Here is a 17,612-nt window from a genome sequence, read left to right on the forward strand (position 1 = left end):
TTTCTGATCTAGGCTGCCTAAACCTTGTTTTTGAAACTGGAGCAATATTTCAGGCAGTAAAACTAAAATCTAATACTTACCTCGTGCTTGGATTTGATTCAGCACATGAGCGAGGATAACCATTGCTCACTGCAGTCAGAGATTTTGTAAGGGATACATCAAACGTTAAAATGCTGTGTGGGTGGGTGGGTGCATGTGTGCGTGCTTCTCAGTGATGGGGAGCTGAATGGCGCTTTATGCTGGACAGAGCTCCTGATGTGGAGGATGTAATGGAATATAGACTGGACAGAGGCTGGAGAGAGAATCTCAAGGACATGCAGCCACTGGGCTGGAGGGGCCACTGACAGGGCGGTAATTGAATGCCAGCCTGCATGTGCTGAAGGTCACATCAGCAAATAGCCTGAGTCTGTGTGTGCCTATACATATCTGTGTTACTGCGCTAATCTGGGCCTGCACAATTAAAACATGCAGCACCTAAACTACAACAGAATACAAACTATTCCACTCAAGGAAAGATGCAGCAGAAAGTAAAAAAAACAACTTTTTTTTAAAGAATTAACAAAAATACTTTAAAACTTCAATGGATTATAATTGGTGTCAGTATAATAATGAGTAACATAAACTACATTTAAGTTGCTTATTTAAAACCTTCTTATTTGAGAGGAATTTCAAAAATGCACAGATAAACAGAGTGTAGGTGTATGGGTTGTGTATAGAAAAGCCTATAATCTGATGTGTAAAAGAGGATTTAATCAGACTTTGTTAATTGATTACCAAAGGTCAGATATAGTATATGGATTAAGGCCTTTATCTCAGAAGAATAACACAAGTCAGAATAGGAAATAACTATTTAGGAAATATTTGCTGAAAATAAAACACTACTATATATTGTAAATAATAATGTAAAAATATAATAAAATAATGACATTGATGGAAACAAAGAATGTATTACAGAGAAATGTGCAACATGGGAACAAATTATTTGGAAATTATTATAAAGAAACAGGAAACTTTGGTCCAAAATATTATACTGTATTAGCAAAGAAAAAGCAAGGCGTTTATTTGTAGTTAGCATGCTATATTTATCTATATAGCTGCCTACACTACAATTATAACTATAGCAGTGCATATAAGAGTATAATTATATTAGCAGCTTTCATTGTCACAAAGTCTAATTTAAAAAGTAAGGAAGAGCACCGGTAAGTCACTAACATTTTATGACTGGTAGCAATGCACTGAATTAAGGATCCAAAACTCTTAATGTAATAGACTGGTACGACCCGAGTTCATCACTACACACATGCAGTATTAGCTCGACAGTCATAATTTCATGGGTACTGACATATGTTTTGGTATCAAAAGTGAAAGCGAAAGGAAAAATGGAAGATGGGGTGGGGGATTCAGGGTAATCAGTGATTTGAAAGTTAGCTTTAGCAGAACACAGATCAAGGGTTAAAACAGGGATGGAAGGAAGTGTAGTAAAAATGAAAAACAAAACAGGAAAGGACAATGGCTTTACAAGATGACCGTGTGAGTCATGAGATGAGATGGAAATGCTCTAAAATCAAAAAATGTCATTGTGTGATGTCTGTGAAGGTTCATTGTGTGATTTAAAAAGTTGTGTTGGACTGAGTTAATTTTTGCCAGTAATATCTAAAACTTCCAAGTTACTGTGGAATAAACTAAAGGTTGTGTGTGCAAGACCTTTAAATCTTATATGGTACAAACATTTCAAATAAAGATGTGTGTCATGAAACGAACTTGTGAATTATTGGCAGTTTTCCTTGCTAGTTTTTGCTTCATTTATTGTACCACTTAAACCATGAATACTCAAAGTTTCATATTGAGTAAATGTAGAAAAGAATTTATGCATCAAACCAGGGCAGAAAGATGTGTGTTTGGGTTCAGAGTTGAACAATCTTCTATAAGTGGTGCAAATTTAGCAAAAAAAACTTATTTCTATTGTGTGCCAAGATTTGCTGTTTTATGTTTCAAAATCCAAGTTTCTGTGTATTGTGTTACCATCTTGGTGTTATATAGTTTTATATAGTTTTGACCACTCTGAAAAAATAACTGTGCAAAGCAATAACATATCTTTTGTTGTTGACTACTTTCCTGAAGTCTTTTTTGTTAACTGTATCTCCTGGCGATTCTGTTGGTGATTTTAGTCTGTCTTTATGGGTTGGATGGGGACACTGACACAATGTACAGGTTCATTTTCATTGAAATCTGAGTCGATGTTGGATGATTCATGCTAGCAACCACTGCACTTTTTTTGGCCTTCAAACATTGAGTACAGATTAGTTTATAGTCTCTCTGCAAGCGGCTGAATAAGTCAGCTGTGTTGCTTGGATATGATTTGTTCGTGGTTAATATCACTTTCACTAAATCCAAAGCAGTTCCTAATAACGAATGATAATCCGCTTCGAAGGACAAACTCTTAACCTTCTACGGTGCCAGAAATTTGAATTGTTTGGTGTAGTTGTCTTTTAACATGTTGGTGTCTCTCCAGACTCGACTTCAAGCTGAGGGGTGCAGGGACCAGCTGTGATTGGCACATACAGACAGGTTGTCAGGCAGTGATTTATGGAACGCTTGCTTTGCGTTCTGTCGGCAGAGCACGCATTTTCAGTATCACTCAATCAGTTTCATTTAATTGTGTCAAGCTATTGCGACTCATTGTGATTACATTTCAAGTGATTGTGGAACCCCAAGAACTGCACACAGAAAATCCTGGATTTAGACGAACCTGTAGTTTCCACATTGTTCTACGCACTTTGGTTCTTCAGTGAAGTGTAGGGATGTCCCGATGCCAGAAATGTAGTAGAAGTAATGCCACTCAATAAACAATTTGATACCATAATTAAGAAATAAAGATTATCGTTTAAATAACTGACATAGTGGTGGACTGCTTATTTCAAAATTTAACATTATATTTTGTTGAATGGACACAGATTAAAATGTTAAGATGGTTTGGATGCCATTTTTACCACATCATGTCTCCATGCTTTCCTATGTGCTGTACTCTCTTAAGCCTTTGATCATTTAATTTCAAAGATTCATACTCTGTTTACTGTATACCATCCTGCTAATAAACTCCACTGCATAAAACATCTAAAACAGAATTTTGAATTTCTTCCTTTCTTCTACCAACTTTTCCACCTCAGATGGGAATAAAAACGTCTCTGTCAGTTAAATATCTGTGAGCTTTTTAAGTTCCTGCTTGTTTTTTTGATTTTGGGGAAATCTAAAAAGGCACATAAATTAAAGCTGCACCTTGTGTCTACTCTGTTCTTCGGTACAGGAACAATCTGATATAGATCTCTTCATTATTTAGTCCTCTTTAATGTCTAGGTTCCCTTCCACTGACAAGCAATGCTCAGTCAGGGATGCGATAGATGTGCTGACACCTGAACGTGCAGCAAGAGGAGAAAGAAGATGGATGTGTGAAATGAGCTTGGCTTGCCAAAGGCACAAAGGGCAAACCAACATCACTGGGCGCTGCTCTGGCAGAGCTGCACATTATAGGGGATCTCTGGCAGTAGCTGTAAGCCAGAGAAACCATTCAGTCATTTTTAAAGTCTCTCACAGTAATTTTTAGATGATTTATAAATGTTTAAAAAAAAACAACACTGCAGCTAATAACACATATTAGAGAGTTCACATGGCTTGTCTAATTAAAGCTGCGCACAAGACTGCATCAGTAAACCATATGTAACCACGACACACAGCTTCTATATTCCATATGAGCTGCTCGTACATCAACTGCACATATCGTCCTATCCTCTCATTCACTCGCTCCCTCTCTCACAAGCTTGCTTCCTCTTTCACTGACTGTCACACTCAAGCTGCAGTTCAGCACGATGTAAGTGTGGAATCCACATCTATCGCTGGACATATGCATATGCATGTGAATGTTTCTCCTGAATACACACATTTAAGATGTAAGACATGTGACTAACTCTTAGGAGGAGTATGTCTTGTAAATGACCTAGAAGGATAGGAACTGTTGTATTATCATCATTCAGTATCTGCAGTTGTGTTCCTGCCTTACTTTGTTCCGTAAACTACAGTTAAACTGTGTTTCAGTCCTTTTCATACATATTAACACATACAATTTGTCAAATCTCATTTGATAACAATAAGAAAACAGTATTTGTTTTGTTAAAATGCACACCAGTTAGCCACAAATTTCAAACTATCGACAGCCAAAGTGAATGCCACTGATCACCTCTTCACAATGCAATGTTCTACTGTGAGACTTTAGTTTGCTATTTATATGGGGACTACTTTACTGCTGATTTAACCTAGCAGACCAGCACAACCCTCATTGTTAAAGCACTCCCTGATGGCAACAGCCTCCCCAAACAGGGCAGTGGATGTAGCTACAGGGCTTGATTAGCACAAAAACACAATCTGACTGAACATCTGCAGGATCCATAGAGACCCCACTGTGCAACCCACAGAACCCAAAGGATCCACTGCCAACATCCCAGTGCCAAGACGCCCCACTCCCAGAAGTCCATGGTGGTGCTACCACTGGGATCTGCTCAATATTATGCACTGATCTATATAATAAACATTCAAAAAACAAATATGGTAAGTTATTTATAAAGGAACCTGCACATTCATTAACATGAAGTTCATCGTGCAAATATGCCAGATTCAACCATACAAGCTCATTTTTAGCTGTAGTACCAAGTTAAGTTGCAAAAGCATGTAAGCTTAGACACAAAGAGACAGAAACATGAATGATAAAAGGAAACCATAACCATATAAACACAAGAATGCAATCAATAAAACACAGGCAGTAAAAACAGAGACTTTCAGTGACAGCACTTTAGATTATGACAGCATGTTTGAGTATCCAGCAAGAGTTAAGAGATGCATCTACTATATCAGGTATGTCCTGCTCAGTAAGAAAACACTGACTGCCCAAAATGCCCCCTTTTTTTTGCAATCCACCCTAAATAATGAAGCGCTTTACAAGCGGCGTTCTGTTCTGTCTCATACTCCTTTACCGTATCTGTGCAATCCTATTTATGTTACATCAGATGGACAAGATATGTTGATATAACGCAGTGTCGTCCACCACCACAGCTCTACTAACACCCTCAGCATAAAGTAGAGTTATCACCTTTCTGATAATGTCAACAAAACCTGAAAATGAAGAAGCTTTTGTAGATGCAGAATTTATGGGAGAGCCGCTGCGTTGATTCAGAATTGATCGGACAAATGCTGCTAATAGGATTCTCACTGACTGTATATGGCATATAGATTATCTGTAAAATGATGCCTGAACTACTGAAGAGTGACTATAGAGACTGTTGAACAAAGTCTGTCAGAGAAACAAACAGGTCAGCCTGCAGCTGGGATGCTTCTTCAGTGGGGACTTTAAGGGTTCAGTATTGTAAGACCTAATCAAATAAATTAAACCTAATTTGACCTCAACTAAAGGAAACAATGAAAACTGATTTCTGTTATATGTAGTTCACTGTGTATAATCAAGTAACTGACCATGTTCATGAAGAGGACTCCGCTCTGCCTCCTTTAATGAAGCGCCTTGGTGTTATCTGCTCAGTCCAGCCCAGTCTGTCTGGATCTTTATCTACAACTCCCAACACCGAAAGCTAACATGGTCAGGGACTTGTCTTCGCATTCAGCGCCTGCTACTCGAACATATACGGCTGATTCTGATCAGAATATGGTTCTTTTTTTTATCAGTCACTGAACTCAGTCCAAAAAGTCCTCATGAATAAATGACAACAACCTTCTAAGTCATGCCCAATCCAAGGTTAACATATATTTTAACATAGTATTTGCCTGTACTTTCTGAAACAGGAAAAGCATCCATCCCTGAGACTTTTCATATCAATATACGAACACCACAGTGTATCCAGTTTCCTCATTATTTGTATTGTTAAACAAAAACCCCAATGTTTTTTCCTTTGATTCTAAAATAAAGACATCATCAGAGATCTTTGTGGAAAAGCAACAGACCTCAAGTTCTCTCACTGGTTGTTTCACTGTTAAAGGCTTCAACAAACAACAATTAACATTAACATTTAAACTGTTAATCAACCAATTACTTACCTCATCAAACATAATAAACAGTGCAAAACATTTTAATTTTATATTTTCAAATATAACATAGGTTTTCCAAAAAAAATGTTCATTTCTAAAAAGCAAAACTAGAAGTGAATAAGAAATTAACTCATACATTTTATTGCTAATAGTTTGAGGATTTCTTCATCATAAGTCATCAGATCAGTAACAGAATAGGAGCATTTGCATGTAAAATATATGAAATATGGATAAAATAAACCGGGCTTTCTGTTATCCATTGTATGCAAATGCTCGACTACTCCGCCTAGGCTGCACTGTCGAGTTCAGATCCACTGAGCGCAGCGCAAGCTAGCAAGACAGAAGCTAAGCTCATTGCAACATGGCAACTGCCTCAGTGCTACCCGAAATTGAACCTCCCCCACCCTCATTCAGATCTGGCGTTTGGAACTATCTTCTATCTATCCTGATGGTAAGCGCGTCATGGACAAAAGCAAAACAGTATGTCGGATGTGCCACGCAATGCTCAATTGGTGGGAACTAGTGCGTTAGCGCAGTTTGCTTGTTAACGTGTTGACGCCGTCCAGCCCCACGCACGGGGCGATCCATGGTAACTCGTTAACGGAGATTTGCCGCGTTATGGCGTTAATGTCATTTTAACGAGATTAACGCTGACAGCACTAGTGGGAACACAACGAATATGACTGCACATTTACCCGACATCATCCTAGTGCAAAGACAAGTGAAAGCAGACAAAAACAACAAGCACACATGCTACAAACTTTACCCGAGTCATTTAGACAGCCGTTAGCACATGATTCTCCTTATGGGGACCTGATATGTTTAATATGCTGCTGAGAATATAGCCCAGAAGAAGCGTATAGTATAGCTTTTATTTTAGAAAGAGCCATTTCTCTGTAATAAACTCTCTTTTCCAAAGATGAGTGATTTCTCGATCAGATAGATGTATTTTTAAATTATTTTGTTGTTTCAGCAACATTAAATTTAAAAACTGTACTTTTGAGTTAAAATATATATTTATAATTTTAATAAATGACAAATTAAAAAGGCATGAACATTTTTTTGTATCGAAAAAATATCGAACCGTGACACCAAAGTATCGAACCGAACCAGCCAAAGCAGAGCGAGAGCAGCATGTCAGCCTAGGATCATGATTTAGTATCTAAAAACAAAGCTTTGTCAACAACCTCCAAAAAAGCACAAAACTTTGCAAAATATGCAAAAAATAAAATATGCCCACTAAAGGTGAAAGCAAAAACTTGAGAGGATATCTGGTGAAAAAATGCTAACGCTAAGCTAGCTAAGAACCCAGAGTGAAAGCTGAGTGAATGCTGACCCAAACAACCAGACCCTTAACTTCAACAGGTAACAAGCAGATGAGCAGTCGGGCTACCTGTTCACGTTTCGAAAGCAGAAACATTCGCTTTTTTGTGCCGGTTTACATTCTTATCAATTCCCATCCCCAGCTCCTGAAGACTTACAATGTTGTTACTTTAGTTACCGTTAAACCAAAGTAACTAAGGTACTGTGAAGGAAAAACACTTCTGAAACACGTTATATTACCATTTGCTTCCATTTGACTAATGGAAAATGCATTTCCTTACACGAATAAATGTTTCTGTCTGTAAGATGCACGCATCAGTGAAACACTGTTCAGTATTTTTTCTATATTGTCAGAAATAGCGCTATCACAAGTTTGCTTGAAATATCATGATAGAATTTTGAAGCTGTATCACCCACACCTAACTGAATTAGTGACCCACTTATTGTTCATTTCCTCTCAGTTTAAATCCCTGATTAATCTTTAAGTACATTTTTTGATCGACTGCCTTTTTAATCAAATTCACATTTTATTTACTTTTTAGCCACATGTGAAGAAATGCCGACTTGACAACTTGTACATATCACTAAACCTGACATACTGAGGCACATTATATTATTCTTATCACTGCAAGCAGTGAACTGCTACATGCTTCGAGAGAGATGAGGCTGCAGGTGTCAGTCCATCCAACGAGAACCACATATTCTGAAAAACTGGCTTTCCCAGAATGCTGCAGGCTTTGTTTGGAGACTCCGCTGGGACTGGACTGGCTGAAGGAGGAGTAGAGAAGGGAGGGGGCATCAGCAGAAAGAGCTGGCACATGCCCAGTACTGAAAGTCTGCCATCCACAGCTTGAGCACGGCCCCTCTCCTAAGCTTACTAAGCTTTACTCTCACGACAGCGAGCGACAACGTAAGGCGCAGAGAAAAACTGAGAGAGTGAGAGAAAGAGTTTGTACAGTATGTCTGCAGAAAAACGATTGGTTGGACAGAATCAGGAGGGGATCACTGCAGAACTGTTTGGCAGACATATAAAGCAAAGTCACACTGGACAAATATTTCAAGTTTAAACTGATATGAAATGAATAATAAGTGATTAATCAATGCTTCTTAATTCTTAACTGAGAACCCAAAACTGAAAAAAGGTTTATGTACTTATAACTTTATGCTCAACTTGACAAGAGGAAAGAAAAATCAAGGACTTCACATGACTTGAACTAGCCAGTTTGTGTGGGCCAGAAGCTACTGTCTCTATTACCAATCAACTTAATTCAGTCAGGCGATTAAATAATGGAAAGCTTCTTATTCTGAGAAACTAAACTGTTGGGCTCATAGTATCAACAAATATAATGAAAACCTAAAAAGAAGTGATGGGAGAAAAAAACCTTTAACCACGTTATGAGTGTTGATGTTTCATAGTTTGCCCACTACAACTTCCCCGTTGGCCACATATGTGTTTGGAGGGCCACAAACACAGGAGCAGCTGATCTGATCAGAGTCACTGAGAGAGTGTAAACTATTAAATAAATAACTACACACAACAAATGTTAGCGAAATCTGTTTATGTTTTGTGTGTCTGAAAGAAGTTTGCTGCATGTTTTTATTATGATGTACATGTGATATATCAGCCGGGTCACGTGACAGTTTGTGAAACAGTCACAAAAAATGAATCCAATTTTTTGTGTTCATGCACACAAGCTGTTATGAGTATGAATTTGTAAGCAAAGCATTTAAATAGGAAATGTATTTCATGTCAAAAACATGGCGTTTTTTGTAGAGAAAGCAGGAAGTTGTCACTGTGGCAACCAGGAAAAAAGACACAGCAGCCAGTATTTTAACCTACATCATGATAATTTTGTAAATCTAACTCAGTAGTTTCTAATAAAGTAACTTAATTGAAATTTATAATGCATTTAAAAAACAAAACTGAAGCTGTGACATGTATGAGTTGTATTTGGGCCTCTGGTATGCAAGTCAAGATGACTTATTTCTCTTCCACCCCGTTCCACCCTAAGTAGCTGGATTTTTTTGCTCCCTTTTAATCAGTACATTTCAAAAGTCATGTTCAGGGGCACAAAGAAAAAATGGAAAATTCATGTCCTCCAGCACGAATCAATAGATAGAAGGTCATGACTATATTATGAACTGCTGTGAGTCCAGACTGTATACATATGTATTTATTTATGTTCTTAACTCATTTTATGATGTGAATTATTGGCCTCTTGGCTAAGTGCAGTTTCCAAACTATATTTTCCCTGGAGGATAGTAAAGACTATCGAATCCAAACTACTGACAACAAAGAAAATCTGAAATCTTTAATTAAATTGGCTTTTGGGTCCAGTGAGGCCATGGTGTCAACGCCAAAGAGCTCTAATGCAGATGCACTGGCACCCAGTCCCTAAAGTAATTTTGGTTATTCCAGCTTGTTTTCCCCCAGTGAACTGTGTGCTCATTAAGTGCAGATTGTCTGACACAGAAGTCAGACAATCATGGAAATTGGATGCATAAAATATCAAAATCAGGTTTCAACAAATCAAAACCAGAAAAAAACAATTCAACAGTCATTATCTGATTTTGCATGTGTGTGTGCAGGTGTTTGTCACATTCATTAAGTAAAAACAGTTTTAATTCTCAATTAAAAGTGAAGAAAAAAATCAAACATGGATCATATTAAATCTCTAATCACATTAAACCATAAATTAAATCTAAACCAAATTTAACTCTTTATTTGTTGTGTTTTTAGTCATTTTAAATAAATTGTGAAACTATCACCAGATTAGCCTTGCTTACCTAAACCTAATTTTTGACTGCTGTTCACAAAGATTAGATCTTATAGAAAAATCACAGTTCCTATTCAGTCAACACATAAAACATCATTAAACCCAACTGTAGAGGAAGTTTAAAGAAAGAAGCCACAGTGGATGTCAGACAAATTAAAACTCTGCTGTCAAAACAGTATTTCAACCATATCACGAACTGCAGCCTCACTTAATGTCCCAGACAGTTCTAGCATCCAGACAAAAACCGAAGGCAGACCCATTTATCTGAACGACAATCTGAATCAGGACCCACAGACGCAGTAGGAGGGTTTTCAGACGGTGCCTCGGTGCTTCAGGGAGCCCTCAGATATGTGAGTGACATTTCTGACACCTTCATAAATCCCATCTGCATCTGTATATCCAGCTCATTTAAGAGCAAGCATGCCAAGCCATGGCTCATGAGGGAGTTCCGGATCCAGTGAAACATCAAGGAGGTGGTTCACAAGAAGACAAATACAGATGAATACCATCTGGCCAAAAGCCAGCTCGACAAACTCTTAAAAAACAGAGAGTCCCAGCAGAGGACCAGGGAGGAGATCAGTAAGCCATCAGTGACTCTGAAAATAGTCCTTCAAGTGTACCACTTCCCAACAATGGCCAATGACAATTAATTACTTCTGTATTGCCGTCAGTGTCCCTCACGCTTCACCTTCATTGGTTGCCAAGTCACTGTTGACTTTGCTGAGCTAACCTCAGCTGTCCCTCACCATATGCCGTCTCCCCAATGGACACTTGGCAAAAATAAAAAATAAGAAATGTCTAGTTCCTGTGACTGATTGTTCACCGAATCAGAAAAATATGTTGAAACTGTTGATTACATTTGGTGAAGAGGTCATAAAGAGGACGCTGAAGCTTAACTATAAATAATGTCTCTGTTTGCTTTTGGAGACACAGAAACAACAAGTAACAGTCCTTAAATCCTACTAAACACCTTCTTTCTGTGGTGTGTCGCTACTTGGGGCAAAAGAAAAAGAGTAACAAATGTTGGAAATAATCAGTAACAAATGAGTAGTTACCGTTGTGTGTGGCTCAGTTAATGGTGCAGGTTAATGAGGACTTGAGGGGAGCTACTAATTAAAAAACAAGAATGACTACAAACTGATGATTACCTAGTGGTTCACTAATATGCTACTTTTTGAGATAGCCGTTAGATGATCAGATAAGATAGATCATAAAATATTAGTTTGCATGATAATTGAATGAGTTTGAAGTCTTATCAGAAACTTTCCTACACTTTACAATAATTCCATTCAATGATTCTTGATTCTTCTTGAGTCTTCTTGATTTTTTTTGTTTTATTCACATAGTGCAAAAATCACAAGAGTAGCCTCAAGGTGCTTTATATTGTAAGGTAAGGACCCTACAATAATACAGAGAAAAGCCCAACAATCAAACAACCACCTATGAATATACACTTGGTAACAGTGGGAAGGAAAAAGTTCCCTTTTAACAGGAAGAGACCTCCTGCAGAATACTTTGAGGAGTGGTTTTACAACTCTTGAAAATGACAATACAAAGTAATCCTTACCTAAATGACAGCAGTAGACTCAATTAACGAATTATGGGACTACTTTCTTATAACTCAGTGCTGCTTTACTCGAGAGTCCTGGTCACACTCCAGGAATCACGTCTCTTTCAGATGGAAATCCAAATTTTTGCCAAGAACTGTTTAAGACTTATCAACCCATGAAGGATCAGAACCTATTCAGAAGGGTTTCTAAACTACTCATTGTAATTTTATAAGCTCTGTGCATGCCTCACAGTGTATTACAGCAAACACGTTTGCAGATGATGCCTCGTCTACATCTCAAAATGCACTTTAAGTCCCTATAAAGGAGGCGTAAAGCCTGTGCAAAACCCTGTTGTACCATTAACACAACTTAGTGTTTTAAGACAATTCTAGTCCAAAAATCAGTTTTATTGTCACTGCAGGTGTATCAGTATATTATATTTTGATTTTCTTTCTGAGGCTATCCTGTATGTCTATCCTGTATGTGTTCAATTAGAACTTTCTTTCCTAAAATTCTTGTCTTGTAGCGTTTATCCAAATATCTAAATGTGATTTATTTTAATACATTATCAAATATTAACATACAATCTCATCTGAAAGTTACATTGTGTAAAATCTTACCTCTATATGTTTTTATCCCTCCCAATTTAGGTGCACAATCCTAGCTACAGTAGCCACTGTAGGACAAAAAACTCTGGTCACCATTCATCTATAGTGAGTGTAGGCTGTCAGTCTGCTGTTTACCCTGTCAATATGTGTCTACAACCATTTCTGGTGGAGGAGGCTGTAAAACTTAAAAGGAGTCCAATACGAGTTGATGAGTCAGTGAAGCTCACTTCTCTCAAATGACAGTCATACTGAGGTGCTGAGGCTGAGAACTTTTCTGTCAGTTAGTGCTGCTGCTTTTGTGGTATTAGCTGCTGTTAGCCTCCGTTAGCCTCCGTTTGCTGCTCTTAGCCTCTGTTAGCCTCTGTTACAACATTCATTAAAGTGGATTTAACATCGTTGGACTTGGACACTTAGTGAATGAATTCTCATACAATGTGAGAATGTAATCAAACTATCTCAACCAGTATATTCAAGAAGGCGGGGGATCACAGCCACTACATCAAACCAATGTCTGCTCCTATGCATTTTTAATTGATTAAGTCTAGGTTTATGAGAATTTAATTTATTTTTGGAAGACACAATCCCACAGTCAATGTATATTAATAAGTAAAAAAAAAGAATATTTTTCCCCATTAAATAACCTGAAAAACAACTGAATGTAGCTTAAAAAAATTAATTATATAAATTTGATAGTATACGAAAGAATAATAATTATATCTCATTACACAAAACATTCTCCATTTATGCAATAAAATATATATGTGCAACTATTTCTGAGACAAGTCACCAGACATCATGAATTTAAGTTTGAAACATGTCATCATTTTGCTGCAGGCTCACGGTCATTTATTAATCCCTAACACTGAGCAAAGTGCACATACAACAAAAACCCAGCCATGGAAAATGAGCCAAGTCTCAGCTCATCTGAGATCCAACTTTGATTCTCTTTCTTTGGAGCAAGTAAGTTTCTGGCCATTTGTTTTGTCCATTGGAATATAAAAATTGGACCTGAAGCCTCCATACATGGAAGCAATGATCAAGAATAAATGACATAATCTGCAGTGGCAAATCCATCAAACTTTATGAAAAATATAACATTTTAATAGCAGGGTAGTTGTTTCACCTTGCCTACAGTGCATATGCTAAGCTAGGCTAAATAGCGGCAGGGTGTAGATTCTCAATTAATGGACACACATGAAAGTAGTAATGTTCTTCCAAATAATTAGCTGCCAGAGTAAATACTGATGTTAATGTTTTAGCAGTATGCTACATTTTCAACTATTTTCAACTGTACCTATACTGATACTTAACACGTCGTTTCTTGTTCTCTATTAACCAAAAATTACATCAAAACACTTCATTTATTGCCAGAAATCCTTAAACTCTGAGCACAGGTCAGTGTGCGCTGTAGTTCACGAACAGTCAAGAAAAGGCACAGTTGGTGTTTTCATGCTTTGTCAGTGATTTTTCGTGGTAGCAGGCTACAATCAGATGGTATATTTAGGGTCCCTGTAATATTTGAAGTAGACCGCCTCTCATTTGTAGTCACTAATAGCCTATGTCGTGATTTGTGATTCTCTCATGCAGCCTGTGAGGCTTAAATCACCTTCTGTGCAGTGACTATATCAGACAACACCTTTGAATCGATATGATTAAGATCCCCATCTATGTAAGGCAGATGATGAGTGTTTAAAAAAAACCCTCTGAGCGGTTTCTCTTCCTAAATCAAACTCGTTTCACTACATTGGCTCAAGATTTCATATTGGGCTTATCTTGGCCTTGGCTGACATCACAGGAGGAGTCAGACCTGTGAGCAGACCAGTTTTGACTGGGTATGTGGGGGTCATTGGGATAAGTACTAGGGGACAACTTGGCAGATGTCTCCCTCCTCTGGACACAAGTGGAAAAGCAAGGTTAAGTAAGTACATGGGTCAATACAGAGTGCTGGTAAAAATAAATAAATAAATATGAACAAAAGGGAGATTGTGCAGGTTGTAACTGTAGGAATGACTAGTTTACGAAGCTCTTAGATCAGCACAAGGCGAGTCTTGCAGCCTGGGTGCTTAGTGCATCACACCCCCCTCCCTCCCTCCCTCCATCCATGTGCAATGTGAAATTCAGCATACGAATCCCATGCATGCTGCAGCGGGCTCTATCAAATCCAAGAGTGCATTTTATCTGACACGTGATGCATTATTTAGTTACTTTTCCATCTTGAGGGCTGAGACGGTCACACCCCTCTCTGGAGAACTCAAATGGGACTGCTTGCTATGATAGCCTACAATGCACACATTTCCCCTCAGCAGCAGCAGCAGGGACGTTATCTTCCAATCTGCTCGCTGCTTTATCACCCAAATGAGCCTCACATATTTCACATACACGGGCCAAACCCACCAGCCACATTAATAGAGCTATCTTTGCCGTGATCAGTCATCGTGGACACATGGATGTGTTATCAGAATTATCATTTCAGGTAACCATGTAAATGAGCCAGGCCGTTTTCAAGGCAATTTTTGTTTTCCTGACAGCCTTTAACCAGGGCTAAACTTTCACGTGACATATGAGATATGCAGCCATTTGTTAGAATCAAATTGCCCCACAGTTCATATGACCTAACATACAGAAGAAGAAGGAGGGAGGGGGGGGAGGCAAAAAAAAATCTCTTGCGATCAGAACAAGCAGCACCAAGAGCACGCGAAGACAGCAGAAATCAAAAGCTATGTGCGGCACAAGATATATTGCACTTCAACTCACCTTGAGCGGCCGTTCCTCTGGTGCTGAATACACTTGCTATCAGAGTGGCCACATACCAAATCATAGTACTATTGCCGACCAGCTATTACCACGCAAAGTGCCCCGTTCAACCAATCTCTCATATTCGACCTTGCACCTCGCGGTCTCTTAGCACAAGCCCCTTTTCATATCCTATTTTCTTTCCTCGTGGCGTTTCCCTTCATCCCTTCCCTCCCCCGTCCTTCCATCCGCATCCTCTCCCGAAGAGACAGAGCACCTGCACCGTTTGTAGTAGACGGAGCCGTTTTACGAGCGCATAGTGAAACCAAGTGTGAGAATGCAGCCACAGGTCCGCCTCTCCTGTCACTGGATTGGCTGCTGATTGAGTCTTTGGGGCGTGTATTGGTTCTCCTTACGCCCCGCACCCGAATGACAGGAGAATCGGCCGTGCGCCGATTCAAGGTGAGTTGGAGCGTGCCGTAGTAGTGGAACCGCAGTATCATGCGCATTGACAAGAGAGCCCGTGTCCACATCTTTGAACACCTCTCCTAAAGTGTCCCCACGTGCACCATCACCGCACGCCATCCATTCATCCACCCACTTGCCTTTTGCATTATTCCTCATATCAATACTGGCAACCTCCCCCCCCCCCCAATCCCGCTACATAGGTTGCAGGTTGACTGTGTGTGTAATGAAAATGGGGGACGCTGGTGGAGCTGTGTGACTCATCTGTGGCTCCTCCACAGCCGTCGGTAGCTGTCATGTCGCTGTTGCCGGTTTAAAACACTCGGTTTTTTAGGGGTTTGGGGGGTTTCGCTACTGTGCCGTGTCTGGCTTTATTTGCTGGGTGTGGCGACACATGCGAGAGCGTTTTCCACTATTTTTTCCTCGATGGCCGCGAGCGTGAGGATGCAGCTCCATCATGCTGCCCACTGCGTACACATGGTTGCCACTGATAAGGGTGCCTCAGATTCACCCCCTCTGTTTTTCTACATGCATGACCACAGAGGATTCAGAACGCCTGTGCGTCTCTGGCTGCTCCACATCAGCTCAGATCGCGCACAAACTACACTCCTTACACGCTCCTGCCGCCGCCGCCGCTGCTGCCTTGTTACTGAAGATAAACATGTGGGTGATCTATTATTTTAGCAAAGTCTTGCAGCCGAATTTGTCTCATTTTTGCCTCGACATTTCTGTCTGTCTTGTCTGTCTGTCTCACCCCTCCCTCCTTTTTTTCTTTTTTTGCTCCTGCGTGAAATCAAAGAAAAATCTACAAATGTGACCAAAAAAAAAAATCAAAGACACCCCCCCCCCCCTTTTTTTTTTTTGTCTGGAAACCATGCAGTGAAATGATATTGTCATAACGCATTTGAATATTTTAGCACACATTTGAAATCCACTATAGGGCTCAGGTTTTACTGGGATTAAACCTCAAGCATTAAGCCTCCTCCACATAAACTCGGGCATATGTGTTAAATGCAGTAGCATTTAAAAGGGACAGGCATACTGAAGTATCATACAGAACACAGTCTCTAACTCATCTTCGAGATGAGTTGCACTTTATCTCAGATGTGGGACATTTTGATGGAATATTCAAACAAAAGATAATTGCCCATTCTTTGATTTGGTGATGGTGGTGCTGCACTAATGTCACCTTAAATTCTCATAAAGGTGTCAGGTTCAGGTGTGGTTACTTTCAAGACCAAAGCTGTGATCCACGCATCCTCTTCAGGTTGGTAGTGTGGCTGGAGCCCATCGCAGCTGCAACAGGGCGAGAGGCAGGGTACGCCTTGGACAGGTCACCTGTCTGTTGCAGGGCTAACACATGGAGGCAGAAAAACATTTGCACTCACATCACATCTATTGGCAACTTCAAATTACTAGTTAACCTAACCCCACTACCTTCATCTCTATAGACTGAAGGAGAGAACCTGTGCAATATGCAAACTCCAAATAGAAAGGCCCCAGCCAGAGGGTGGATTTGAACCCATGCAGGACCTTCTTGCTGTGAGGCAACTGTGCTAACCACAGCTCCACCATGCCGCTTGCCATGATTCAGATAATCTTATGAAACCTTCCACTTATTGTTATGCTGTAAGCAAGCATTTACCCCCATTCAGATTCTTTTTCTTTCACCCGCTCTATGTTACTTGCTTCCAGCCTTCGCATGGGCTCACACAAGATGAGGGGTTAAGGATTTATAAGACAGGAAGTAAGTAAAATAATAATTTATATTGAATATACCTTTATTGTGAAATTCCACAGAGCTTTGCAGTACCAAGCCTCTAAAAAGTGTTCAAATGAATCAAACTTCGTGCAAATATGAGGTAGAGGTAGCATCTGCTCCTCCCTCACAGCAAGCTGTAGCATGCTGCATACATGTTTCGGTGCAGCTCTTATAGGTGTGAGACCCAGTGCAGGATGCTAAAGAAAGCCTCCCTGAGCTCATGTTGTGCCAGTAAGAGAACAGCCTGAATGCTGCTGCTGCTGCTGCTGCTGGAAGGAAGGCTTTACTCAGCAGCAGGCTCAATGGCATA

At 39.5% G+C, this 17,612-nt stretch overlaps 1 protein-coding gene across 2 annotated transcripts in view; it reads right to left on the bottom strand.

Annotated features, from left to right (window-relative positions):
* Window positions 1-15,366, bottom strand: part of igsf9ba (immunoglobulin superfamily, member 9Ba) — a 69,124-nt gene extending 53,758 nt beyond the window's left edge. For both annotated transcript variants that reach the window (XM_026191692.1, XM_026191693.1), the window contains exon 1: window positions 15,097-15,366. In XM_026191692.1, the coding sequence (XP_026047477.1) occupies window positions 15,097-15,160 (64 nt within the window). In that variant the 5' untranslated portion in view covers window positions 15,161-15,366. The remainder of the gene's footprint in view (window positions 1-15,096) is intronic.
* Between the last annotated feature and the right edge of the window lie 2,246 nt (window positions 15,367-17,612).

This window comes from Astatotilapia calliptera, chromosome 14 (genome assembly GCF_900246225.1).
Source record: "Astatotilapia calliptera chromosome 14, fAstCal1.2, whole genome shotgun sequence".
Taxonomy (NCBI): domain Eukaryota; kingdom Metazoa; phylum Chordata; class Actinopteri; order Cichliformes; family Cichlidae; genus Astatotilapia; species Astatotilapia calliptera.